This window comes from Lathyrus oleraceus, chromosome 6 (assembly GCF_024323335.1).
Source record: "Lathyrus oleraceus cultivar Zhongwan6 chromosome 6, CAAS_Psat_ZW6_1.0, whole genome shotgun sequence".
Classification (NCBI taxonomy): domain Eukaryota; kingdom Viridiplantae; phylum Streptophyta; class Magnoliopsida; order Fabales; family Fabaceae; genus Lathyrus; species Lathyrus oleraceus.
Genome location: NC_066584.1, coordinates 45,848,492 through 45,876,004, shown reverse-complemented (window position 1 = coordinate 45,876,004; position 27,513 = coordinate 45,848,492). Strand labels below are relative to the sequence as shown.

The following is a 27,513-nucleotide window of genomic DNA, read 5'->3' as shown; positions in this document are numbered from 1 at the left end:
AAATTGTTAATATTTGGTTGAAGTATAGATTTGTGGTTATAATAATTTGTATTAAAAATAAATATATCATCTTTTAAATTGATATTTGCTCAATTTTGATTTAAGTGCTCTAGAAGAATTATATTATTAATTTTTTTATTTTAATAATATGTTATACATCGAAATCGAAAAGAGAAAATTTTGTCTGGTTCCAAAACTTAGGCCTACTAAGTAAGACTAACAATATATATTTATCAGTTGTATCCATCCATCTGAGTAACAGTTAGCAAAAAGATGGCATCTTCTACAGCCAAAACCAAAGTGTTTGATTCAGAAGAAGCTTTAGCAACGGTTAAGAATCTGAGAGAAGCGTTTGAGTCTGGTAACACTCGAAGCTACGAATGGAGAGTTTCTCAGTTGAAAGCTCTTTTGGAAATAAGTGAAAAGCATGAGCAACAGATTCTCGATGCTCTTTTCTCTGACTTATCCAAATCTGAAGCTGAAGCCTTCATCCAAGAGGTACACAAGTTCTTAATCTATTCTATAATTTTACTATGTTTTTTTTTTATTGAAGTGTTTTATCTTTTTCAGTTTCTATTTTTGGTTATATCTAGGTATGGTTTTTGGGTTTTATTTGGTGTTTTTGTTTGACTTGATTGAGTTTGGTGTCATTTTATTTTAATGTTAAGTTCATAGGATTAGAGAATAATTATTAATTAACGATTTCAGAATTATATGAAAATTAACTAGAATATATATTAAAAAGAACTAATCATTATTTTTTTTTATCTATAATATTCTTAATTATCTAAAAAATATTTCAAAATATAAGTTTTTTTTAGCAAAGAAGAAAGTTGGATGGCTGCTGTCTGAATTGCTTTTCTCACATTTCTATATACACTTCAAATTTATAAAAGTAATATGCTTTTAAAAAAATTGATTTTGAAAGAATTGATTTTACAAAATTAATTTGAGTTAAAAGTGAATTGAATGTTAAGTAATTTATAATTCAATAATTATATATAAAATTAAATTAAACAATAAAAATTAAATTTAAATTCAAAAACAATAAATTTTAATTTTAAGTAAAATCAATTCTATTTTAATAAAACAAAACACTTTAAAATTATTCAAAAATCAATTATACACCGTTAGAATTGATTTTAACTATTTCAAAACATACACTAATAAATAATAGTTTTAGCCAAACTTATGGTGAAAACATGATTTCTTTGTTTTTCAAAGAGACACAAAGTGGATTGAATCTATTAGCATGTCCAACCTTTCAAAAGAAGTTGGAATGAAGCTTTCTGTTTCCCTGTTGCGATGCTTGCCATTGAGTTGGTTTTAGACGAGCACTAGAACAAAGTTTGAATTGAAATTGATTCCTTAGTGGTGGTAAAAGCTTTTTCTAATCCTAATTTTGCTCATAGGCATATTAAAAATTGTTGGTTGAAATGTCTCCACAAAATTAAATACTTGAATTTTATGATTTCTCGCATTTATAAGAAAGACAACATGTGTGCATACATTCTTGCTAGTAATGAGTTGACATCTAGGAGTTTTACTTGGTTTAATCATCTTTTGGATAGTCTTAAAAGATGCTTTCTTGTGTAACAAGCTTGGTATGGCCAAGCTTATAATGCTTTCTTCCACTTTAGTCCTCTCATCTCTTTTGTTTTCTTCTTTCTAATATATTGGCTTAGCCTCTATTAAAAACAATAGATCAGTTTAGTCTAGCCTTTCAAAAAAGATGAAATAAGTTATAGGGGAGTGAGGCCTATGACCATTATTCTTTTCTTGAATATAGTTTTATAAATTATAAAGAGAAATTAAATGGAAGGGCTGAGACTTAGAAACAAACCCTAAATCCTAATTAGCTTTGAGTTTGGGTCACAAAATCCAGCTTGGATTATATCTAATATCTCAACATACCCCCTTATAATCCAAGTTTTTGAAACACATTAGTCATTGTCGATATGAACTATTCCTAATTTATTTCTCAATGTTAGGAACCCGTCGATCTTCAATCCTTTGGTGAAAATTCTGGCCAATTGTGCTTCACTTGAGCAATGCCTTACTTCAAGTTCACATTGATTTACCTTTTCCCTTAAAAATTGAAATCTAGCTTCCATGTGCTTACTTCTTCCATACAAAACTGGATTCTTCGCAAGATTTATGGCTTACTTGTTGTCGATCTGCAGTACCAGAGGTTTATTCACTTCGATCTCGATCTATTCCAGCACAGATCTGATCCAAATTTCTTGACACGCAACATATGATCCTGCTATATATTTAGCCTCACACGATGATAATGCCACCACATGTTGCTTTCTCAAGCACCATGAGATTGGGACACCAAATAATTGAAAGAAATATCCAGTAGTGCTTCTTCGATCTTCCTTATCTCCACACCAATCAACATCTGAATAACAAGTAACCATAACTTCTTTTCTTTCAGAGTCTCGTTGAAATAAAATTCCATAGTTTGTCGATCCTTTTAAGTATGTTAGGGCTCTTCTTGCAACCTTCATGTGCGACACCTTTGGTTCACTCATATATCTGCTCACTAATCCTACTGAGAAACATGTACATGTCGACTATTGCACACATATCTCAGAGATCTGACAATTTGTTTGAACAAAGTTGCATCGACTTTATCTTCCTCTCCATGCTTCTCCAACTTCAAATTTGGTTCGATAAACAAAGATACAGGAGTCGAATCATCCATCATGAATCTCTTGAGTGTCTCCTTGACATACTTTCTTTGATGTAGCATCATACCTTGCTTCGACATTTGAAATTCCATGCCTAGAAAGTATAACAACTTTCCTAGATCTGACATTTCAAATTCCTTCTTCATCAGCTCTTTGAACTTTGACAAGTTCTTCAAGCTACTTCCAGTTACTAGCAAGTCATCGACATATAAGAAGATGATTTTTATATCTTGTGCCATAACCTGAACATAGACACCATACTCAGATTTGCATTTGACAAATCCAAATTTGACCAAGTATGAGTCGATCTTCTTGTTCCATGCCCTAGATGCCTGCTTGAGATCATATAGCGCTTTGTGAAAGTTTTATACTTTCCTTGCTTCCTCCTGAATCATAAGCCCAAGAGGTTGTGCGACATATACCTCTTCATCTAAAGGTCCATTCAAAAATGCCAATTTCACATCTAAGTGAAATGTTAACCAACCTTGCTTACATGTCAAGGCTACCCCTAGTCGAACAGTTTCCGATCTTATGTCAAGTGCAAAGACTTCAGAGTAGTCGAGTCATGCACGCTGAAAAATCCTCAAGCTACCAATCTCGCCATATGTCTTGCTATCGACCCATTAACATTGTGCTTCAACTTGAACACCCACTTCACTTCGATAGCTTTTGTATGTGTTGGATATTCGACCAACTCATATGTGTTGTTTCTTTCGATTGCTTGTAACTCTTCGACCATAGCATACTTCCACTTCATATTCTTTAAACCCTCGTTATAGTTGATTGGTTTAACACCTGCAAGTAAAGCAAAATGAACTAGTTCTCTAGCTGTTGTGACTTCATCATCACCAACCACTTCATAGTCTTGAAGTCTTCTTGGACGAGCTCTAGTTCTTTGAGGTCTCTGACTTGTGCTAGCCATAACCTCTATGACTTTGATTGTGTCTGGTATGTCCGTAATAACTTAGACTTCAACTGGAATATCGATAATATCTCTGATTTCGACGTCATTACTTGCTTTGTCGAAATCATAGCTCATAAATGACTTATCAATTGCATTACTAGAATTCCAATCCCAGGAAGATTTTTCATCAGTCACAATATCTTGACTAATCATAATCTTCTTATTAATTGGATTGAACATCCTGTATGCTCCAGTCTTATGATATCATACAAGAATCATAGGTTCATTCTTGTCATCAAGGTTCCTTTTTCTTGCATTAAGAACATGCTTGTAACACATAGAGCCAAACACCTTCAGATGACTCACTAATGGTTGTTTTCCTCTCCATACTTCTTCAGGAACCTTGTTCTTCAGCTTCTTGGTAGGGCATATGTTCAGTATATAAATAGAAATCGAAACAACTTCACCCCATAAGGATTTTGGCAAACTCTTATGCTTCAATAGGCATCTCGCCATGTCCAGTATGGTCTTGTTTCTTCTTTATGATATTCCGTTATGTTGAGGAGTATAAGGAGAAGTTACCCCATTATTAATACCATATTCTGCACATAATGCTTCAAATATCTTGGATGTGTATTCGCCACCTCCATCTGTTCACGGAACCTTGATCTTCTTTTCACTCTGGTTTTCGACAAGCATCTTTAATCTCTTAAAGATTTTGAATACTTCATCATTTCTCTTGATTACATAGATCCAAAACTTTCAACTAAACTCATCAACAAACGAAACAAAATACTTGTTTCCACCAATGGTATGCTCCTTAAAAGTACCACATACATCTGAATGTACAACTTCGAGTATGCATGATGATCTCATTGGCATAGTCGAAACGAAATACTTCCTGGACTTCTTTCCTACTAGGCAACCTTCACAAAGTTTTTCAGGCATCTCAAGACTTGGTATACCAGTTACCATATCTTGAGTGGTTAGTTTATTGAGCAACCTAAAATTCAGATGGCCAAACCTCATATGCCATAACCAACTATTTTTATGGTCGACAATTGTTTTTAGACATTGTACCTCAGTCAAACTAATCATGGTATTAAATATTCTATTCTTTGACAAAGGAGATTTCACGACCAAGTTATTTTGGATGTTAAAAGTTTCTAAGGATCTATCTTTCATAACCATTAAGAACCCATTTTCGACCAATTGTCCAACGCTTAGCATATTGCACTTCATTCTAGGGACATAAAGTACATATTTGATCAAGGCTTTCGATCTATTAATCCTTTGAATAACTATGTTTCCAGTGCCTTCAGCTTACAACGAGCTATTATCAACAAGCTTTACCTTGCTCTTCTTCAACTCATCGAAATGTACTAACCATAATTTTTGACCAGTCATGTGATTTGAGCAACTTGATTCGAGGAACCAGATCTTGGATTCGACATGGTCATCTGCAACTACATCCATAACCACCATATCATCATAATCATATGAATCTTGACGTTCAAGGTTTTCTCCTTCATCCTTTCCTTTTGTCGATTCCTTGTCTTTCCTGTACCAATAATGGTTTGGCCAAGTGACCTAACTTTTCACAATTATAGCACTGCACACCTTTTTTCTCTTCTTTGTCTTTCTGATAGGAATTTCCTTCTCCTCTTTTCGAGGATTCAGAATCTCTATCATCGACCTTATTCTTATGAGAATTCTACCCAGACTTCTTGCCCCGAGTCTTGTTGATTTTGCCTCTGAACTTGTTGGAACCACCATTCTTCTTCCATGACCGAGTTGTAGTGCTTGTATCGAGTCTTTAACTCCTTTTCTTTCGACAATCCTAATCTTATGCACCTCCAACAAACCAACCAAATCTTCTAGTTTTAGGGTTTCAAGATTGTTGGATTCTTGAATAGCTATAATAATGTGATCAAAGTGAGAGGTTGATGTATGCATTACCTTCTCAACTATCATCTTATCAGTTAGGGTTTGACCACAACCTTTCATTAGATTTTTTCACCTTCGACACATATCATGTAATCTTCTCGTCTTCTCCCATCGACAACAACTCATATTGCCGTCGCAAAGTTTGCAACTTGACAACCTTGACTTTCTCGGCTCCTTCATAATACTTAACAAGAATATCATATGCCTCCTTCACCGATTCATCATGAGTGTTTCTATCAAAATTAGTTGCATCAACCACCGATTGGATGTAAAATGTCGCCTTGTAATCCTTCTTCTTGGAATCCTTGTGAGTGGCTCTCTGTGTGTCGGTTGCATCTTCACCAACCGCGAGAACACCATTAATAACCACTTCTAGGGTTTCATGAAAGCCAAATAGAGATTGTATATGTTTTCTCCATCGAAGTCAATTCTTATCGTCAAGATTTTGAAGGGAGTTTGGTAAATTTTCGTTACCATTCATCTTTGCAGCGATTGATCAACAACAACCCACGATCCCGAAAATACGATCTCTGACGTGTAATTCTTGAAAACACGATTAAGAATCTAACTGAAGCTCTAGATACCAATTTGTTAGTGCTTGAGGCAGTTTTAGTGAGGAGGAAACGAGAGAATAAAGAAATAAGGAATATATTATTGAATTGAATGATAATGCTGAATTATAAAATGTCTATTTATATACACCTAAGTGACTTGAATACTAAGTAAAATAACAAACTAAGTAACAAATCCTAAACTCTAATTAGCTTTGGGATTGAGCCACACAACTCAACTTGAGTTATATATAATATCTCAACAACCATAATACGTTGACATGTAGATAATACATCAACATCATGATTTTCCCTAATTTGCTTCTCATATAATGTTTTCTAATGACCTAGATTTAAGATTTTACCTTGGTTAAGTTTGGAGGCGTTCAGAATTTAAGTTTCAAATTTTAGAGATATTATTAGTTTTTTTTGGAAGAAGCAAAAATATATTACTAAACTAAAACCTATACAAACATGAAGATCAACCGATCCAGCCACCAAAAGACAAACATAGCCACTAGCCCATTAAGGCATCATAAACACACTAACATATTTCCTAAGTTTGTGCCTCATCCAAGTCCTATGAGTAATATTGTCCACTATACTAGAAACAATAGCATTTCTATCAATCTTCCCACCAAAACAAACATAATTCCTATAAATCCAAACTGCATAAACTGTTTCCACTATGGCACACTTGAGAATATTTGACCTATACAAACATGAAGATCAACCGATCCAGCCACCAAAAGACAAACATAGCCACTAGCCCATTAAGGCATCATAAACACACTAACATATTTCCTAAGTTTGTGCCTCATCCAAGTCCTATGAGTAATATTGTCCACTATACTAGAAACAATAGCATTTCTATCAATCTTCCCACCAAAACAAACATAATTCCTATAAATCCAAACTGCATAAACTGTTTCCACTATGGCACACTTGAGAATATTTGACCTATACAAACATGAAGATCAACCGATCCAGCCACCAAAAGACAAACATAGCCACTAGCCCATTAAGGCATCATAAACACACTAACATATTTCCTAAGTTTGTGCCTCATCCAAGTCCTATGAGTAATATTGTCCACTATACTAGTAAAAATAGCATTTCCATCAATCTTCCCACCAAGACAAACATAATTCCTATAAATCCAAACTGCATAAACCGTTTCCACTATGGCACACTTGAGAATATTTGCGCGTCACCCTTTGCCTTTGCTATACTGCACTACCTAACTCAATTCCTCATTCCACCTAAGAGCTTTATGATCAACTTGAATCCAACTTAAGATCCCCTCCCAAATCTTCTTAGTTTCTTCCAAGTAAACAACAAGTGCTAAATTGTTTCTTTGTCCCTGCAAAAACAACAACTATCCTTATTTAAGATCCCCAAATTACATAATATATCTTTAGTGCACAGTGCCCCTAGTATCCCCGTGTTACCATAGAAGACATTCCTCCAACCAACATTTTGATGTTGAGTCTTAATGACATAGTACATGGTCCTGGTACTGAACTTTTCATACAATAAGATGTATATGCAATCATCCACATGACACATTATTTGTCTTTGATTAAGAATTACTTTTAATATCCAAGAGAAGTTGGTTTTTATAGAGACAATCATGATATCCTGTTGTTTGGTATAATAGCTATGAATCCATTTGATCCATAGACTATCAGCCTTATCACAGAGGTTCCATAACAACTTGGTGATACAAGCCTTGTTCCACCCAGCAATAGAATAAATGTTAAGTCCACCTTGCTTTTTGGGTAAGCAGAATTTGTTGAAAGCAATGGGGAATTTACGAGTAATCTCGTCACTGCTAGACCAGAGGAAAGATCTGCAGGTAACTTCAACACTTTTTATAATAGTTTGGGGAAGAGGTAAGCATTGTAACCAATAGTTGGTTGTAGAAAATAGGACATTATTTATCACCTAAAGCCTCCCACCAAAGCTAAGGAGTTTAGCAGTCCAACGCATATCCTCTTAACAATTATCTCTACCAAAATCAAGCACTGACCAATAGACAACCTCTTACTAGAGAGAGGGATTTCAAGATACCTAAAGGGGATAGACCCTTCAGAAAACTCTATAACCTGATTGATTTTCTGCTTGATGTCATTCTCCACATTCCCAAAATAAATCTTGCATTTATTAGGATTGACAACCAACCTTGTGGAATTAGAGAAATTTTCGAAGGCATGCATCATCAACTCAATGGACATGGTGTCTCCTCTATCAAACAAAAGTAAGTCATCTGCAAATCTCATATTGATAAGGCCCAGCTTCTCACATTTCGAGTGGAAGTTTAAATTAGGGTTACACTTCAGCCTTTTCATGCTCCTGTGAAGATATTCCATCATGATAACAAATAACAAAGGGGAGAATGGATCCCATTGTCTCAGTCCCCTTATGGATTTGAGAATACTAGTAGTCTCACCTTTGATTTTGAATCTGTTAGAAATAATGGTCATTGTGCATAATCCACCTTATGAATTTTTCGAGGAAGCTTAACTCTCTCAGATTACCTTCCAAAGAACACTACTCCACTACATCACATGCCTTTTGAAGGTTCATTTTAAGCATACATCTAAGAGGACCACCCTTGGTGTTGTAATCCTTGATTAATTCATATGCCAGAAGGATATGGTCCTGAATGTATTTTCCTGGCACAAAAGCAGCTTGACTCTCATCAATTATACTTCCCAAAACTTTACTCAATATGGCTGTCAAAATCCTGGAAATTATCTTGTACATATTAGTGCAGCAGGAAATAAGCATGTAGTCTTTTGACCATACTAGCTTGATTAGTCTTTGGAATGGGGGTGACAATTGTAGATAACTTTTAACATTGTATCTTTCTAAAAAAATTCTCTAATGGAATTAAGGACATCCTTATTAATAGTATTCCAGGTGGCCTTGAAGAATTTTGCCCCAAAATCATCTATACCAGGAGCAATATTATCACTAATACCTTTAAGAGCATACTTGACTTCCTGATCAGCGACAAGCTCAATTAGGGACTTTCTATGATCATCATTCAAGTGGGACCCCTGTCTCATAACAATCAGATTAATAATGTCCATTTTCTGATTTGACTTGCCAACTAACTCACCATAAAATTGCAGAATCTCCTCTTCAAGCTCATGATGAGTTGTCAGAAGAATCCCATCTTTGTTCTTGAGGCTTTTGATATGTTTCATTTGATACTTACTTTTAAGGGAAGCATGAAAGGAAACATTATTCCCATATCCAAGTTTAATCAAGTTAATGTTAGCTCCCTGACTGGTAAATTGCTATTCTATAGTATTCAATCTGATAATATCACTAGTGAGGTTCTTAGCTCTCTCAATGAGATCAAAATTCATCCTATCCTGAAAAAGCTTAGTTTTCACCTTGTTAAGGTTAACTCTAGTTGTTTCTATCTGATCCTTTATGCCTTTAAAACCCCCACTCTTATCTCTGCTTACATTCTTCAGATTATAGAGCTTCTTCCAAACTATGTACATAGCAGTACCTTTCACCTATTTATGCAAACTGACTTTGACAACTTCCTGGAAACCCTCAGTATTAATGACAACATTTTGAAATTTAAACTGAGATTTACTCTTCTGATCTTTCTCTTGACCCTTAAGGCATAACATGGCATGATCAGAGACCCATGGTAACATGACTTTCATAATGGTCCCCATGTGCTTTTGAATCCACTGCATATTACAAATCACCCTGTCAATCTTAAAGTAGATAGCTCCACTCATATGCTTATTGAACCAAGTGAAATGATCCCCTATACTATCATTCTCAAAGATCCCCATGTTATCCATCATATTAGTAAAGTCCATGTATTCACTTTCCCCATAACCACTTTACCCCCAATTCTGTCTTGAGGATTGCACACATTATTAAGGCATAACATGGCATGATCAGAGACCCATGGTTCCATGACTTTCAGAATGGTCCCCATGTGCTTTTGAATCCACTACATATTACAAATCACCTTGTCAATCCTAAAGTAGATAGCTCCATTCATATGCTTCTTGACCCTTAAGGCATAACATGACATGATCAGAGACCCATGGTTCCATGACTTTCAGAATGGTCCCCATGTACTTTTGAATCCACTGCATATTACAAATCACCCTGTCAATCCTAAAGTAGATAGCTCCATTCATATGCTTGTTGAACCAAGTGAAATAATCCCCTATACTATCATTCTCAAAGATCCCCATGTTATCCATCATATTAGTAAAGTCCATGTATTCACTTTCCCCACAACCACTTTACCCCCAATTCTGTCTTGAGGATTGCACACATTATTAAGGCATAACATGGCATGATCAGAGACCCATGGTTCCATGACTTTCAGAATGGTCCCCATGTGCTTTTGAATCCACTGCATATTACAAATTACCCTGTCAATCCTAAAGTAGATAGCTCCATTCATATGCTTTTTGACCCTTAAGGCATAACATGGCATGATCAGAGACCCATGGTTCCATGACTTTCAGAATGGTCCCCATGTACTTTTGAATCCACTGCATATTAAAAATCACCATGTCAATCCTAAAGTAGATAGCTCCATTCATATGCTTGTTGAACCAAGTGAAATAATCCCCTATACTATCATTCTCAAAGATCCCCATGTTACCCATCATATTAGTAAAGTCTATGTATTCACTTTCCCCGCAATCACTTTACCCCCAATTTTGTCTTAAGGGTTGCACACATTATTAAAGTCCCCCATTAGAAACCAGGTCCCATTCACCTGCAGATTCTCAATGTCTCTCCATAGGCTCTTCCTCTGATCCAAATTGTTGAGAGCATATATAGCAATGCACAATTCCTTCAGCCCATCCTTGAGGTTCTTAAGCTCACAATGAATGAATTTGTCAGACCCAACTAATTTTGTCAGTTTTATCTTGGACTCATCCCAAATTATCCAAATTCTACCATTATGATGCTTCTCATAATTATCTAAGAAACTCTAATTAGTTCCCATTTTATTTCTGATGGCCCGAGCCTTATGATGCTTCACTATAGTTTCTATTAAGATAGCCAAAACATGGTTGATTTTATTAATCCGAGATATAACTTTCCTCTTATTTCCTGAGTTATTCATGCCTCTCACTTTCCAGGCAATAATCATGTTATCTCACTATGAACACTAGGGTCAATCCAAACCCCAATAATATCAAATTCATTATGACAATCTATCTTAGTATTTGTACCTCTAACAATAGATTTACCTTTGTTTTTCCTTGTTGTAGCAACATGTGTCCAAGATGTGCTTGCTATATCCACATTCGTCTCAAGGGTTTTGTTTTCCTCCATGACTTGTTTAACTTGGTTGCCTTCCTTTCTCTCTAATTCCTTAGCTTTCCATTATTTAAGCTCATTTTGTTTTTCTGTGTTGCATTTGTGTCCCACTTTCTGACATATATCACAGAATTTGGGCCTCCATTCATATTCCATAGGCTGATTGAATTTCCTTTCCTCATTGTCTTTGATAACTATCAATTCCTTAAGCCTTTGTGTTACATCAATTTCCACTAAAATTCTAGCATAGGAAATCATAAGCTTATTAGCAGTGCATTCGTTAGTGAATAGCGGTTTCCCTATGACACTCCCAATTTTCCCCAAACTCTCCGCATCCCACATATGTAATGGAAGTTGTGGAAGCTTCACCCAGATAGGAAGAGTGCATAACATATCCCTATTGAAATTGAACTCTGGACTCCAGTCCTTTAATACCATTGGAACACCTTGAATGGTGAAAGGACCTCTCATGAGCACCATATCTCTTTAAATGAAGGAATAAAACTTCAACAAGAAATATTCTTCTTCATGATAATACATGTTTGGAAGTTTGACAAAGTTCCAGAATTTAATCATAAATTGCTTCACAACGTTCATACTCAATTCCCCGCCAAGGGCATACATTATCCGTGCTCATTCCCAGAGCTTTACTTCCGATTCCATATCTGATTCCTCAATTTATACTTATACTTCCCCAACTATGAATTCAATTGCCATCCCATTCGATGGAATTCGGTTTCCACTTATCACATCCACCTATAATTTTTTGGGTTGTTCTTCCCCATTGGTCCCCGAATCTTACAGTGTCGGTGTGACTTTCTCCATGGCGGGGTTTTCCCTATTTTCCTATTTTTCCCCTTGTTGTTCCTCATTGTACTCCTCGAAGTGCTATCATTGTCCATTCCCTTGTCTAATTCCAGAGTTCACACCAAGGGGCATAACACTTTCTTCTTCGGCCATCTCATCCCCCTCGCCATACTCAAACGTAATGCTCAAAATATGTGAGATCTTCTGATTTGGTCCCTATTCCGAAGAATAGGACTTTAAACCAACATCAGCGTATAGATCCCAACGCAAGCTTTGATTTGGACCTAAAAAAGTTACCCCTAACCACCGTGCTGAAATACTCCCTCACCGTCCAAAAAAAACTTACCGAAAATCGCACTTCTGACATTATTAGTTTTTACTAGAGTGTATGAGTACAAAGGATACTAAAAATAATCCCATAAAGTTGATTCTTCTTATTTTTTTAGACAAATGCTACCAAAGTATCATAATTCATTCTATCAGACTATTAAATATATTTATATATTATGTTTGGTATATTTATATTTTTGACAAAATATATTTAATAAATTTTATAATAAATATTAGATATGAATATATTTAATTTAATTTAGTGATTACATTACATATATATTCATAATTGATTATCGAAGCAATGAAATTATGACACAATCACAACTATTAATGGATCCAAATTCGTTATTATAGTTAGTACTACAAAGGTAAAAGCAATTAGGTTAGTTTAGGAGCACCAAACAAGATATTTGTTTTTGTTACACCAAACAAACAAGATAATCTAATAACGTGATAAGCAAAGATGTTTCTTGCCACGCCATTCCTCCATATATTACGTGTTCAACACTATCCTCCTGTCACACTCACACACCAAATAAGGAACTTGTGGATATAAACAATCATACATAAAAATAAAAATAAAACTTGAAATTATTTTAATGCATAATTTAACTATTTCTATTATCAATTTCAATAAAAAGTGTAGATTAAAGTTAATTATGCATACAACTTTATATTTATTGAGTTCATAATATTAATAAAATCAGTCCAATAAATAACCCCCTCAAAAAACCGAGCCATTTTAATATATAATAATACTATTTCTATGTGACAAAATCTAATTGGGCAAAATAAAATAAAAATAATGGTATTGCATATACGTCACGGCATCACCATCACGTATCGTTCTATAGTTTTTGTTTTAATATCGGAAAATAGGTCATAGTCTTTAAACTTATAGAAATTGAAAATGATTTGATAAGCTAACTCTTTGATTTCTTAATGTTGATTGAGTCTAATGATTGTACTTCTTTGTTTAAAATTAAATGTCAATTTTAAATTGTGCATTATTTCAAAAAAGATTTGTATTATTAATAAAATTAATATTATTTACTAAAATATTTTTAATAATTTAAGTTATTAAAATAATTGAATTAATTAAAACTTAATCAAATAAATATGTATTAGTGAAAAAAATGGTATGATAATTTAAAGGAACAACTAGGTTAAGATACTGAGAAAATATGAATATAACTTTTTTTAATCAAACTGAGAGCTAGTAATTGTTTAATTCCACCTTTTCATATTAGATGTTTCACTTATATTAAGAAATTATTATTTTTATTTTAAATTGGAGAAGGAAATTGTACGTGTTTTCATAATAATTAATTGAATTAATTATGATAATAAAATTAATGAAATATTTTACTAATTATAATTAGTAGAGTAAAATTCTATATGAGTTGGTAATGCACTACTAATATTTAAGTAACTTAAAATTTAGACGGAATATATGTTTATCATTAGATAACAGTGTAAAAATAATTTACACTTTAACTATACACCATTCATTTTCTCATAAAATATATTAATAAAAAAGTTATTAATATAATTAATATTATTGTATTCATACTTTGATAAAAATTATTGTATTAAAATAAAAAAAAAGTTATTTTGAAATATATTAAAATAAAATATATTAATAAAATTTAATATTAAAATAAAATATGTTAATAAAAATTAATATTATTGTATTCAAACTTTAAAATAAAAAATAAAAAATACAATAGTTTTTATAATATAACTTACGTCTAAACAGACACTTTTATGCCCATTTATTTGCTTTTTTTAAACATGCATGTGCGATAAAATATAAACGTATTTTTTATTAATAATTTATTGATTTTAGATACTAAAATTTAAAATATTACTATTCTGATTTTTAACTGCGATAAATTTAATACAAGATTATAATTAATGATTTTTTTTCCATAATAATTTTTTATTTATGGATTTTTTAACGTGTCTTGGGGCATAAATTAATATTACCTTTTATAAACTTGAAGAAAGATTTAAAACTACCATTAAGAAAGACTACTAATCACATATTCCTTTTTAATTGTAATTAGAAGTTATCAATTATAATTTTTTTAACTATATTGTATTATCTATTTAAATTTATTTAAAATGATATTAAAGGATATTTTGAGAACAAAAATAGATAAAAATAATAGTTGACGGATAAGTTAGTTGTTGATTTATAATTGATAATTGATAATTGATAGCTTATAATTTATAGTTTATAACTAATAGTTTATAATTTATAATTGATAATTTATAACTGATAGTTGATAACCGATAGTTTACAATTTATAATTGATAACAAATGACTTATAATTAATAAATTAATTGGAATCTTTGATAAAATTAACAGTTTAATTAAGTGATAAATTAAAATGATATAATAGATATTTAATAATTTTTATTTTATTTTAAATTACAATAAATTATAAAAATAGTAATGAATTTTAATTAAAATAATAAAGACAAAAATAAAATTAAAAATGATAAATTATAAACAATAAACTAAAACACATTTTGAAATAGCATCTAGAAAATAAGTTACACACTAATAAATTAAATTATATAAATATTAGAGATAAAAAATAACTATTAATTAAGGGTAAACTTTTTTTACACCATCATCCAATAGACTTATAACGTTCTGTCATGTCATACCAGTATTCTAAAATTAAATGTGTGATTTGGTGGAATACACGTCTCTGATTGATTGACAGTGTAAAAATATTTTACACGGTCCGTGCATAATCTTTTTTTCTCTATAATTAATTACTATTTGATTAGTAACTAATAGCTATTTTTCATATTTTTAATAATAAACTCGTGATTAAAAGATTCTTACCAACTTCATTTATATTATATGAATTTATAAAGTATAAGTTAAAAAAAATATCTTATCACATAGAATCATAAAATTATACCGAAAAATATGTTAGTTAATATTTGTTTATTGTTAATTAAAATAGTGTAGATTACAATTTAAAAAAACACAATATAAATTTAAATTCAAACATTATTTAAATTAAAAAATATATTTGTGTACCAAATAACACTATTTTGATGAAATAATTGTATGAGATTAATTGACACTAGTTTTCTATTCAATGTAAGCACTCAAAAGTTTTAATGCATCACAACCATTTATTAATGAAATTAAATATAATTAAAATAAATGTAAAAAATCCACGAAAATTTAACGGCTATAAAAATCAAATAATTTATTTATATGCTATAATTTCATAGTTTGATCTTATCAAACAGTATTAGAATTTTAGTTATTATGAATTATAATTCTTAAATGTCCACATATACAATTAATCACTTTTATTATGAATTACTAGTATATACTTAAATATTATACCATAAATTCAAAAAATGAATTTTACAAACAAATCTTCATATAAATGTAAAATACCCTCAGCAAAACTATATAATAGACCAAACCTCAGCCATCTCTGCAATTCATACCCACCCTACCCATAACATACAACTCAACTCACACCACTGTTACCATTTTGTCTTTTCTCTTCTATTTTCTTAACAAATACGATTCACTTCACTTCGGTTTCAACGCACTTTCGTTTCCGTTCTTGCCGATTAATCATGGCGGCACAATCAGATTCACATCAATCCAATACGTTTGCCGAAGCGGCGTCGACACTGGTGAATGAACTGAGAGCAACATTTGTTTCCGGTGAAACACGGAATTACAAATGGAGAGTATCGCAACTTAAACAACTCTATAAAATTGCTGAAAATCACGAACCGGAAATCATAGATGCTCTTCTTGCCGACGTCGGTAAACCACCGCTTGAAACTGTTGCTTATGAGGTTCGGTTAGGTTCTAATTTTTAAATTTTTATTTATTTTTTAATCTATAGGTTGTTAACTTTGCTAAAAAAAATAAAGGAAGTTATATTTCATTTATTGTTATTTAGGGTAGTAAATTGAATTGGTGATAGTGCTGGTTCTGGTTGTACATTCTTCTTATTTTTTTTAATGTGTTTACGATTCGGTGGTTGAAACGTTGCCGCATGAGTTTCTAAGGTCTGGCGTGAGCATTAATGAGGAACTATTACTTTTTGAAGTGGACCAATCTTATGCTCAATGGCTTCTCTTCTTTTTAAGTTTTTTTTCTTCTCTTTCAGAGTCACACATTAAATGTGATGTATAACTTTATTTATGATAGGTTTGGTACTTTGAATTTATAATAAGTGATTTTTTTAAGGGTATATTTTACAAAATCAGTGTGATAACACTTGTTTAAGTTGTGTTAATTTCAACAAGTTTTTAAGAACAATGGTAATCTGTGTATGGATAGGAGGTCTCTGATGGGCATTCAATTATTATACCCCAGCAAGTGTGAACTGGTTGTTGTATTTATTGCTTAGATAGTCTTAGAGTTATTTTGGCCCTTGGATAAGACCTTATAACACACGTGTTTCTTTTGATAGTAAACAATTATGAATACATGTGAAACTATTTTAGCCAAGATACAGAAATGTTTAGTAGAGATTAGCAAGGAGATTAAGCTTAATTGCGCAACAGTTTCTTTATAATATGGACATGAAGCTGATGTCCTGAATATAGTTCGTCTCATACCTGTTGTTGTTGTAATGTAGATTGCTATGTTGAAAAACTCGTGTAAAACTGCAATTAAGGAATTGAAGCATTGGATGACTCCGGAAAAGGTAATGTTTTAAGTGAAGTTGTTACACTGACATTATTTTGTCATTATTCTTTTCATTAATCACAGGAATTCACCCTTTAATGCAGGTCCGAACATCCCTCACTACATTTCCTGCTTCAGCTGAAATAGTGTCTGAACCACTCGGAGTTGTGTTGGTCATTTCTGCATGGAACTATCCATTTTGTATGTTAAAATGTTTATCTTTTATCTGTTTGCATTGACTTATTTAAACTTATGTACTGACATAGACATTTGTGAAATTGTTTGGGAGAGCTTATAGAAACAACTTATGGCATGTTCATAGGCTGTTTTCAACTTGTTTTTATATGTTCTCCATGACAGCTTATGAAAACGGCATAGCTTTTTTGAAAATAGTTTGACTTTATCTGTTATTATAATAGTAGTTAGTACACAACTGTTTATATGATAAGCACTGATGTTATATTGCATTATCTCTGTTTTTTCAGTGCTGTCACTTGATCCAGTCATTGGAGCTATTGCAGCCGGTAATGCTGTCGTCTTAAAACCATCAGAAATTGCTCCAGCCACATCAGCATTGCTGGCAAAACTGGTAGGGGAGTACATGGATAACTCATCTATAAGAGTTGTTGAGGGAGCAGTTGATGAAACATCTGCATTACTGCAACAAAAGTGGGATAAAATTTTCTACACAGGTTCTCCTTGTTTCTCACCTCTGGTGTTCTTTTATTGTTTATAACTCCAAATTGGTTTTCTCAGATAAACTTTCCTTGTGGTTTGAATTCTTGTTGATTATTACTCATGTGCAAAATTTGATAACCCTTTTGGATAATTCACAAGTGCATTATTTCATCAGCTCTGAAACATGAGTACTTCTCATTATTCTGTTTTGAGTGAAATTTGTGGTTTTTTTCTATATTATGTTAACATAAGTTTTAACTTTTAAAACTTTTATTGTGATGTTTTTGTGTGAATTGAACAATTTAGTTCTCTCTTGATACATTTTATAGATAAACTCTTTTTTTTTTATTGACTTACCCGTACCTTAATCCTTTTGAAGATTCCGTATATCATACTACCGGGTACCTTACCCGTACCCGTGCAACTAAAAAATCGCAACTAACCACCAAATTATATGGCCAAATTGTTTACTACTAATTTTCTTGGATTTTTTCTTAAAGTTGTGAGGGAAATTGTCATAAAGACAACTTATAGTTTTCTCGAAAGTTTGTTAAAATGATGTTTGGATCATATCATATAATGGTTGGTTTTCTAGGTAATGGAAGAGTGGGACGCATCGTGATGGCGGCTGCTGCTAAGCACCTTACACCAGTTGTGCTGGAGCTTGGAGGAAAATCCCCTGTTGTTGTTGATTCAAATTCAAATATCAACTTACAGGTATACCCTTAGCCTCTCTTTTCTATTTAACAAATACTTGCTATCACCCTACCTACATTTCACCTCATCAAGACATTTAAATTGATTTGAATTTAAAATTGCAAGGTTACGACTAGAAGGATAATTGCTGGAAAATGGGGTTGCAACAATGGACAAGCTTGCATTTCTCCCGATTATATTATAACCACAAAAGACTATGCTCCTAAGTTGGTAATAGCTTTTTCCCTAGCTAGTGTAGTTGGCTTTCTATATATGTCTCTTTGTTTAGTGTTTGGTGCCTTCTATTTTTAGGTGGATGCTCTAAAGACTGAATTAGAAAGTTTTTATGGAAAGAATCCATTGGAATCAAAAGATTTGTCACGCATTGTAAACTCGAACCACTTTGCTCGCTTGACTAAGCTTTTGGACGATGATAAAGTTTCTGGTAAGATTGTGCATGGAGGTGAAAAGGATGAAACCAAATTGTAAGCTCTGTCCTCTTTGTTGGAGATTCTTCATTGATGAGATCCTGATATGGTGAAATACAACATTGACTCTAAAATCTCTCTTTTCCCACCTTAAACTACAGGAGAATTAGCCCTACTATTCTATTGGATGTCCCGCGAGATTCTCTGATAATGAGTGAAGAGATATTTGGTCCTTTACTTCCCATCATCACGGTAGGAATTAAGGCATCGATTCATTGAGATCTTCTTCAAAGTTTCATTATTTTTTTCTCATTGTTTTCCTTGCTTGAAATAGGTGGATAGAATAGAAGAAAGCTTTGAAGTGATAAATTCAGGACCAAAGCCTCTTGCTGCATATATATTTACCAACAATAAGAATCTCAAGGAGCAGTTTGTTAAGACGATTTCCGCTGGTGGTTTGGTCATCAATGACACTACTATACACGTAACTTATCGTTGAATCTTTTAATTCATAGTTTTGAATTAACGTGAAATCGTAACACTATTAACTTCTATGTTTCTGTTACTGACGTGTGTTTTTCATTTGGTGCAGCTTGCAGTTCATACTCTACCTTTTGGAGGAGTAGGTGACAGTGGAGTTGGTGCATACCATGGAAAATTCTCTTTTGATGCATTTAGCCACAAAAAAGCAGTTCTTTATCGCAGTTTTTTTGGTGATGCTTCTATAAGGTATCCACCATACACCAAAACAAAGTTTAGATTGATGAAGGCTCTCATGACTGGTAGCATAGTTGGTATAATTCGTGCTATATTTGGAAAGTCCTAGAATTATGTGTCTTGGAATCTAGCATTTAATTGTATTTGGCAAGTCTTTTATTTTGGTTTCCTTGTATTTTATTGTTCATTTTTTGTTGGTTTAAACACATCAACCATGACTTTTGTGTTTGAGAATAAATTAGATAGTTCTATATGCTAACTCTCACATGTGTAATTTTATTTATACTACATGATAACTCACTTGTGTAATTTAATCTATTAATAAATTAGGAATTGTAATTGATAACTCTCGTGGTAGCCTCCACTAGGAAAATTCCTTACTAGTTAGTGTTATTGTAATTGATAACTCTTGTAGTAGCCTCCACTAGGAAAATTCCTTACTAGTTAGTGTTATTGTAATTGATAACTCTCGTGGTAGCCTCCACTAGGAAAATTCCTTGGTGTACTCTCCCATATCCACTCGGGTATATCGACTTCAATCTTCCTAGTAAGATTGCTTTTATGACTTCTTCCAAAACGTTCCTCGATCTCGAATTTGTAGGCACCCACATCCTTCGATTGAATGAGAAAGCTCTATTCATGGGTCGGGTGATACTTGGAGGATTGCCCCTCTATTTCAATCGGATATCGAATAACTGGGCTTGCTTTAATCCTTCCTTCGGGTCACACATGAAGTTTCAATTAGGAAGTAACATTCTCGTTAGTGTTCCTATGGAGAGCGAGACAAGATTTTCTTGAATTCTTCCAAAAGGTCATGTATGAAAATCATTTACTCCGCGACGTGCACCTCCTTCCTACTTCGAGCATACACCACTCGTTGGCTTCATTAGAAATCATGTTTCAAAACAAAAACATGATCATTCAAAAAATTCCATCTATCTGTGTTGTCGTATATTCAACCTGACCTTTTCCAATTTAACAAGTACTTCATCCATCTCTGACTGCAAGATCATTCATTCTTCTCCATCTGTTGCGCTACTCTGATATAAATCGGTCACATACTTCTTGAAATCCTTTAAGTTCCATCCTTCTCTATAATCCACTTAGCTCTATTACCCGATTGCACTTGATTCTTCGATACCATTTGTCTCTTCACGGGGGCCATCTAATAATTCAGACTTAATCCATCAACACATCAATTGACAACTACTTCTCGACATTGGAAGAACTTCCCTAATCATATCACTAATAATCTCATCAGCCTTGGCTATTATCCATCCTTGGCTCCCCGGTCGTCGATCTCAGAACGGTTAACATGTAGCGCTCATTGTGGTAGAAATTGTCCTATAAAAATGTCTCTCTTATTGAACACACTTATTGAAGGAGCCTCCCTGATTGTACTTATAGCATCACGTGGATCACGCAATCCCGTACCTGTATGGTCACATGATCTCCCTATATCTTACCGAGAGATTGGCTAACTCATTCTGTAACACCCTAATCCCCCATCGATATTTAATAAGATAGTTCAAATAGAATTGTACAATTAGAGTGTCACGTGTGCTTCACCATAGCATACAAAAATCAACGCCACATAGTCATTTAAAAATAAACAATGGAAAATCATTAAATTCGACATATAAGTCTCAACATCAAAAGAATAACAAAACTCCAACATAAGACATAAAACAATTAGAGAATGAACATCCCATCCCCAGTGCTACATGTCAGAGCGACTCCTCTAATACCCAGTGATAAAAGTTAAAGAAACATCGAAGTCATGCTCTAACTCAAACATACGTTCTTGCACCTGATTGTCTGTACCCCAAAGGAGCACAGACGCCCCAACAACAAAAAGGGGTGAGAATATATCTTACAAATGTTAATGGTGAAAATTAACAGCAGAATGGTAAATGAAACAACAAGTATAATATTCTCACAAAAACACAATCCCAATAAATTTTTAATTCAAATGCTAATGCACAAACTCCTTCATCAATATGCATGTGGTATTGAGTTTTTGGGGTCAGAGGTTTGTTACTGATTGCCCTTGTCTCCGGTTCCTCTCTGAATTGTGTCCCTCTCTGGATATGAGGCTCTCATGGTTCCTCTCTGAACCTCACCTCATTTGACCAAAGTCTGATCGCTCGACTTTATGAGTCGAATTGGGGTACAAACTGCAAGTGCACAGTTCTATCGCGTAGTTTTAAAAGATATCGATCCCACAGGGTCTTATGAATCGATATACCGTTATCTAAGGTTACTTCGTAAAGCTAAGGCAGACAATACTTTGATTTTTGGGGGAAAAAGCTAAAACTAAAATAAGATCTAAAATTAATATCTAATAAGCGGATATCGGTATGTAATTCGTCGTAATTAGGGAATCAATTCTTTATTGGTTTCTTGGTTTTAAAATAAATCTTTTCAGTTGACGCTATTGGTTAAAAGTTTTATCTCAAACTCTCGCTCTGTTGAATAAACTATGATCTTATATTAACGTAGCTGTCACTTATAGTTAAGTCAAAAACCACTTTTTGAAAACAATAGAATCCGTAGAAACTCTTTTTAAGAAAACACTAATCGTTTAAACACCCTTATCTCAAACTCTCGCTCTGTTGACTTAGGTTATATAATTAAATTCAAATGCTTAACTCTCGTCCTCACATCCAATCTTTAAAAATACTTTTTGAAAAAGGTTAGAATTTAATTAACTCTAAAAATTGCTCTCGCCCTGATCTAGAATTAATGTCCAATTTACACTGTCCAGTCAAAACCTCAAACTCTCGCTCTATTGATTTTAACTTCTTTATGTCTTTTACTTTCGTACAAAAACTTTGTTATTAAACCTGTAAATTGAGACCGTAAAAAGAGTGATTTTAATTTTAAACTTAATTAAACCAACTTAGTTTTGATTCCTTCATTCCGCTTACTTTACATACCGATACCTAAATAAATCAGCCAGACATGCTAAACAGACTTAAATAAATAACATGCATAAACAGATTCATCGCAGGCAAGTAGCAAAAATTAATAATAAAAACAAGCATATATAAATTCAACAAATAAATAAAGAACCTGAATAATTAAATAGCAGTCTTGAACACTCCACCACAGACCGGTTGGATTTGTTCTTGAGTTCTTCAATCAGGCAGAAAAATAAAACGAAGGAATAAAAAAAACTAGATTCTAACGTAAGGTTAGATCCGGTAAAAGGTACACAATAGTTTCCGGTGTAGAAACTATTGTGTGAAAAATTAATTAAGTGCTAGAAAAGAAAATAGAATTGCAAAAGAAACAATCTAAAAATTATAAAAGAAATACTATAAGGAATATGCTTAAGCTGCTGGAAAAAAAAATGCAAAGAAAACGAAAACTGGAAACTGTCTGGAAAGCGTGGAACCGAGGAAGGGTTTGCAAAGCTGGTATTTATATTGGCACTTTCCGTAACGGTCTTCAGAAGTAGTCCGTGTCAAAGGGTCTTCACGTAACGAAGGTATAAGCGTGGAAATAGGATTCAGCGTGCAAATAGGACTCAACGTCTCTGAAGGCAAAAATGTAGGGGAATGGTGTGACGTCCGTCACACCATGTGTGACGCTCGTCATACAAGTGTATACAGCGTGACGCTCGTCACAGGCTCCGTGACGCTCGTCACAGGCACAACGCCTGTGCCTTATTTGGGCTGGGCTTGGCTTTTGCTATTTGTTTCCAAAAACTTCTTTTTGCACCTCCTTTTCTTCCTTTTTTTACTTTTGCTTCAAATAGACCACCTGAGATAAATAGAAAGGAAATACCGCGTAATATCTGATAAAATGAAATAAATTAAAGTAAATAATAATATAATTTAATTGAATTAAGTCCTAAAATGTGATATAATTTCATGTTATCAAACTCCCCCATACTTAGATCTTTGCTTGTCCTCAAGCAAACTACAGTATAGAACTTGTTTTAAAAATTATAGCCAAATGAAATTTCAAAACACACATCAATTCGTACTAGGTTGCATGTAAACCTTGTTTAGAAGTAACTTGAGTTTAATCTTGACATCAACAACCACCGTCACAACCTCGGATAACCTCACCTTATGCAAACCAGTTCAAGTAATGCCATTACAGCTATCCTAGTTCCTTTACTCTTGTTTCACCCGTTTTCATTCTAGCGAAATCACATTAAGCCCTTTATCTTTTCGCGCACATAGTGGAGTGACCGGTTAGTGATTCTGATCCCCTTTTAGCTAGAAGTTCTGGTACATAAGTCGGATAACTTCGTTATTCAGTCCATTGCAAATTGCGGGGGATCGGACCGTAGTCCGCCCTACCAAGTTCAGCACCAGATACCTACTGAACCAACTCATAATGGATCTTTCATATTATGCTTTTGTATGATCTGCAACCTTTAGATTAAATGATCTGGTAAGGATCACCTAACTTAATTAGTGCATTTCCTGATATGTATATATATATATATATATATATATATATATATATATATATATATATATATATATATATATATATATATATATATATATTTTATGTTACTTTGGGAATCATTCACTTATATTCATCGGCTCTCCACGTAGTTTGCTATTAAGATGGTGTTGACTTCTCGTATAAACTACTCGGGGTTACTATAAAACTAAAAGTTCAAGGGATTGGTATAATAGGTACTTATCCTGATCTAACATGTTGAGGTTCTTAGAGCGTTGTTATGGTAATAATTTTTGTCTTGATTTCACTCAAGATTTATAAAATAAGCGACCTTTATACTTACTGGGTGTGTTAAATTTCTGTTATTATGGCTCATGAAAATTTGAGGGGAATAGATAATAGAAAGTTTTCACGCTAGGGACTTAACTTAAAATAATCTATATAATAATATATATATATATATATATATATATATATATATATATATATATATATATATATATATATATATATATATATATATATATTTATAAGGGAAATAACAATGAAATAACAATGAAAGGGAAATAACAATGAAATAACAATGAAAGGGAAATAACAATGAAGTAACAATGAAAGGGAAATAACAATGAAAAGAAAAATACATACTTGAAAAGGAAAATGGAGGATAGAAAGAACATGGTTTTCCCCCCATACTTGAATAAAACATTGTCCTCAATGTTTGAAGGAAAAGAAATGAAATACAAAAGAGAAAGGAAAAAGAAAAGTTAAGGTTGCCTTCCGCCTCTTGTTCTTGGTCCTGGTGATCGCTGACGTAAGTCTAAGTTGTCGAACCTGCTAAACAACTCAGTGAACTGCTGATCGGTTATGGTATTCCTCTCTTCCTGCTGTTGTTCGGTCTTCCAAAAACGGTGTTTTGTAGGATACGGATAAAGTACCGTATAGTTGGGTTATGTATATGGGAAACAAGGAGCTCTTCCTAGTTGTTGGCATCTACTCCGGATATTTTCCTAAAGAGGTCGAAAGCAGCAACTGTGCTCCAGTTTAGGTTTGGAGGGATTCTGGGGTAGACTTGACCTTCTGTGGGGAATTGTAGCATGGTACTCAATTGGTTTTGGGTTAAGGAGTACTCGGTGTTGAACATACGGAAGGTTGCGGTACCGGTTAAGAATTCGTCCTCACCGGCTGGAGTGTTGTACGCGTATGAACTTAAGAATTCTAAGGTCAGGGATGGGTAGGTGGGTTGATTATGCGTACATAGAAAGGTTAGATCGGCAAGGCGGAGCATCCACTCGATACCTTGAAGTAATCCTAATTGTTGTAAACAAGTTGAATCAGGGTACCTGGTAGAGACGACGCCTCGCTGTTGAAAGCGCTCGAATTGCTCCCTTTGATAGTTTTCATCTCCGGATCGGAAGATGATATTTCCGAAATTCTGATTTCCCGCCATACTGATGAATGAATTGAAAGGAGTGGTAAAGGAAAGAAATGTATTTGATATTAGAGAGTGGTTTGTGGTGAATGGAGGAGGGTTTTGATGGGTATTTATAGGAAAAGAATTTGGAAGTTGGAAAGGAGGTGGTTGAAAAGTGAATAAATGTGGGTTAATGGGAATAAATGGGGAAGGTAAAAAGTGAAAGGGTGTAACATTCGTCTCCAACGGTACTGTAACGTTCACCTAGTCTGGAGGTGTTACGTTCGTCACAGGGGCGTGACGGGCGTAACAGGTACTTGGCATGCCGTCCGTCATATATTGTGTGACGCTCGTCACACAGTCTTTTTGGCATGGCTTCAGCTAGCGTTCTTCAGAATAACTTGGTAATTTATATTTTTTTATTATTTGTTTTGTTTTGCTTCAGATTATTTTATTTTGCTATTTAATTTTCCTGCATGTCATTCTACTTTGCACAATGATGCATAAATATATTGTTCTTTAATAATTCATGTAGGCAGCAACAGTAGAGAGCATAATAGATATTACATAATAAAATGAATAAATAGCTTCAATAAAATAATCATAATGTAACAATGGAGAAAAACAAAAATGCGAAAGAGAAACAAATACGAACATAATTTGAAATAACATTAAATAAATAATCTAACTTAAGACTAAATAACTAAGAAAAATAAATTCTATCCATCTGCACGATCTCTGGCCGGAGGAGCAAAAGAGTTAACACGGTATAGTAACTCGTGAAACTGGTTTGTCATACTGTTCATGTATCCTAGAAATTCGTGCCTCAAGCTAGTGAACTCTTCTCTGAGGGCATCTTGTTCTGACATCAAAACTTCCATGGCAGTGTTATAATCAGTTCCGGGCATATGATGTCTAAGGTCGGGTATTGCCGATTCTTCGGTCTGAGCAGGTTGAGGAGGAGGATCAATATCATAATAACCAGATGGTGTCTGAGGATCTGATTCAGCATAAGGAATCTGGTCATCATAAATCTCATAGTCATCACAAATCTCATAGTCCTGGATGGATTCAGTGGATCTAGCAGGAGAGGGGGTTTTGTTCAGATTGTAGAGCCAGTTGTTGCGGTTATGAACACTAGTCCTAGGATCGGGCATGGTGAATAGGCAAAGAACTTGGTTATCAATAATAAGCTCAAACTCATCAGACCCTAGGTTTGCTATAAACAAAGTGTTGAAGAGGAAGGGTATACTCATAGTAGTAATGCCACAAAAAGGGCTTAAGTCAAGCATAGGCTGACGTAATCCAATAGCATTACCTATCATAGTTATCAAACCGCCTATTCGAATTGGTGCTCGCTCATCTTGGATAAGGTGGTCCAAATTTGCTAACATAAAAGTCGCACCGTTTACTGGACGGTTCTGGGAAGCACAAAATATGATGAAGAGTTCATCACGTGAAACTGTGGTACTATTTGGCTTCTTCCCAAATAAGGTGTGGGTCAGGATCTTATGGAAATAACGGAAGGCCGGGTTATGTATGTTTCCAGAGAGAAACTCATGTTCCTCGGGATCGTCATTTCCAGTCAAGTTACCCCAAAAGTGTTCAACTTCTCTATATTCGAAAAGTTCCTCTTGGCTCACTGTGAATGTGTCAAAGGATGTAGGGAAGCCTAAAAGGTTGGTAAAATCTTGAATATTAAATTGGTACTCCATGTTAAACATTCTGAACTAGATAAAACCTCTGCTTATTCCTTTTCCATGGCTGGGTAGATAGATCAGGGAACTAAGGAATTCTAGAGTCAGTCTCCGGTAAGTGACAAATTGTCTACGGATAGGAGCGGTTTCCCACCCTATCTGATTCAACAAATATAGGACACTTTGTCTTAGTCCA

At 33.8% G+C, this 27,513-nt stretch overlaps 1 protein-coding gene across 2 annotated transcripts; it reads left to right on the top strand.

The window, feature by feature from the left end:
- Positions 1-226: 226 nt before the first annotated feature.
- Positions 227-20,031, top strand: LOC127092318 (aldehyde dehydrogenase family 3 member H1). Of its 2 annotated transcripts, none has more exons than XM_051031162.1 (10): positions 227-498; positions 17,210-17,278; positions 17,364-17,460; positions 17,745-17,951; positions 18,533-18,654; positions 18,760-18,864; positions 18,946-19,118; positions 19,223-19,313; positions 19,396-19,545; positions 19,654-20,031. In XM_051031162.1, exons 1-10 carry the CDS (start codon positions 274-276, stop codon positions 19,885-19,887), a joined length of 1,473 nt encoding a protein of 490 aa, XP_050887119.1. In that variant the 5' UTR covers positions 227-273; the 3' UTR covers positions 19,888-20,031. The 2 variants fall into 2 exon arrangements, with proteins under 2 accessions (XP_050887119.1, XP_050887117.1); XM_051031160.1 differs by lacking the exon at positions 227-498 and adding an exon at positions 16,014-16,418.
- The last annotated feature ends 7,482 nt before the right edge of the window (positions 20,032-27,513 follow it).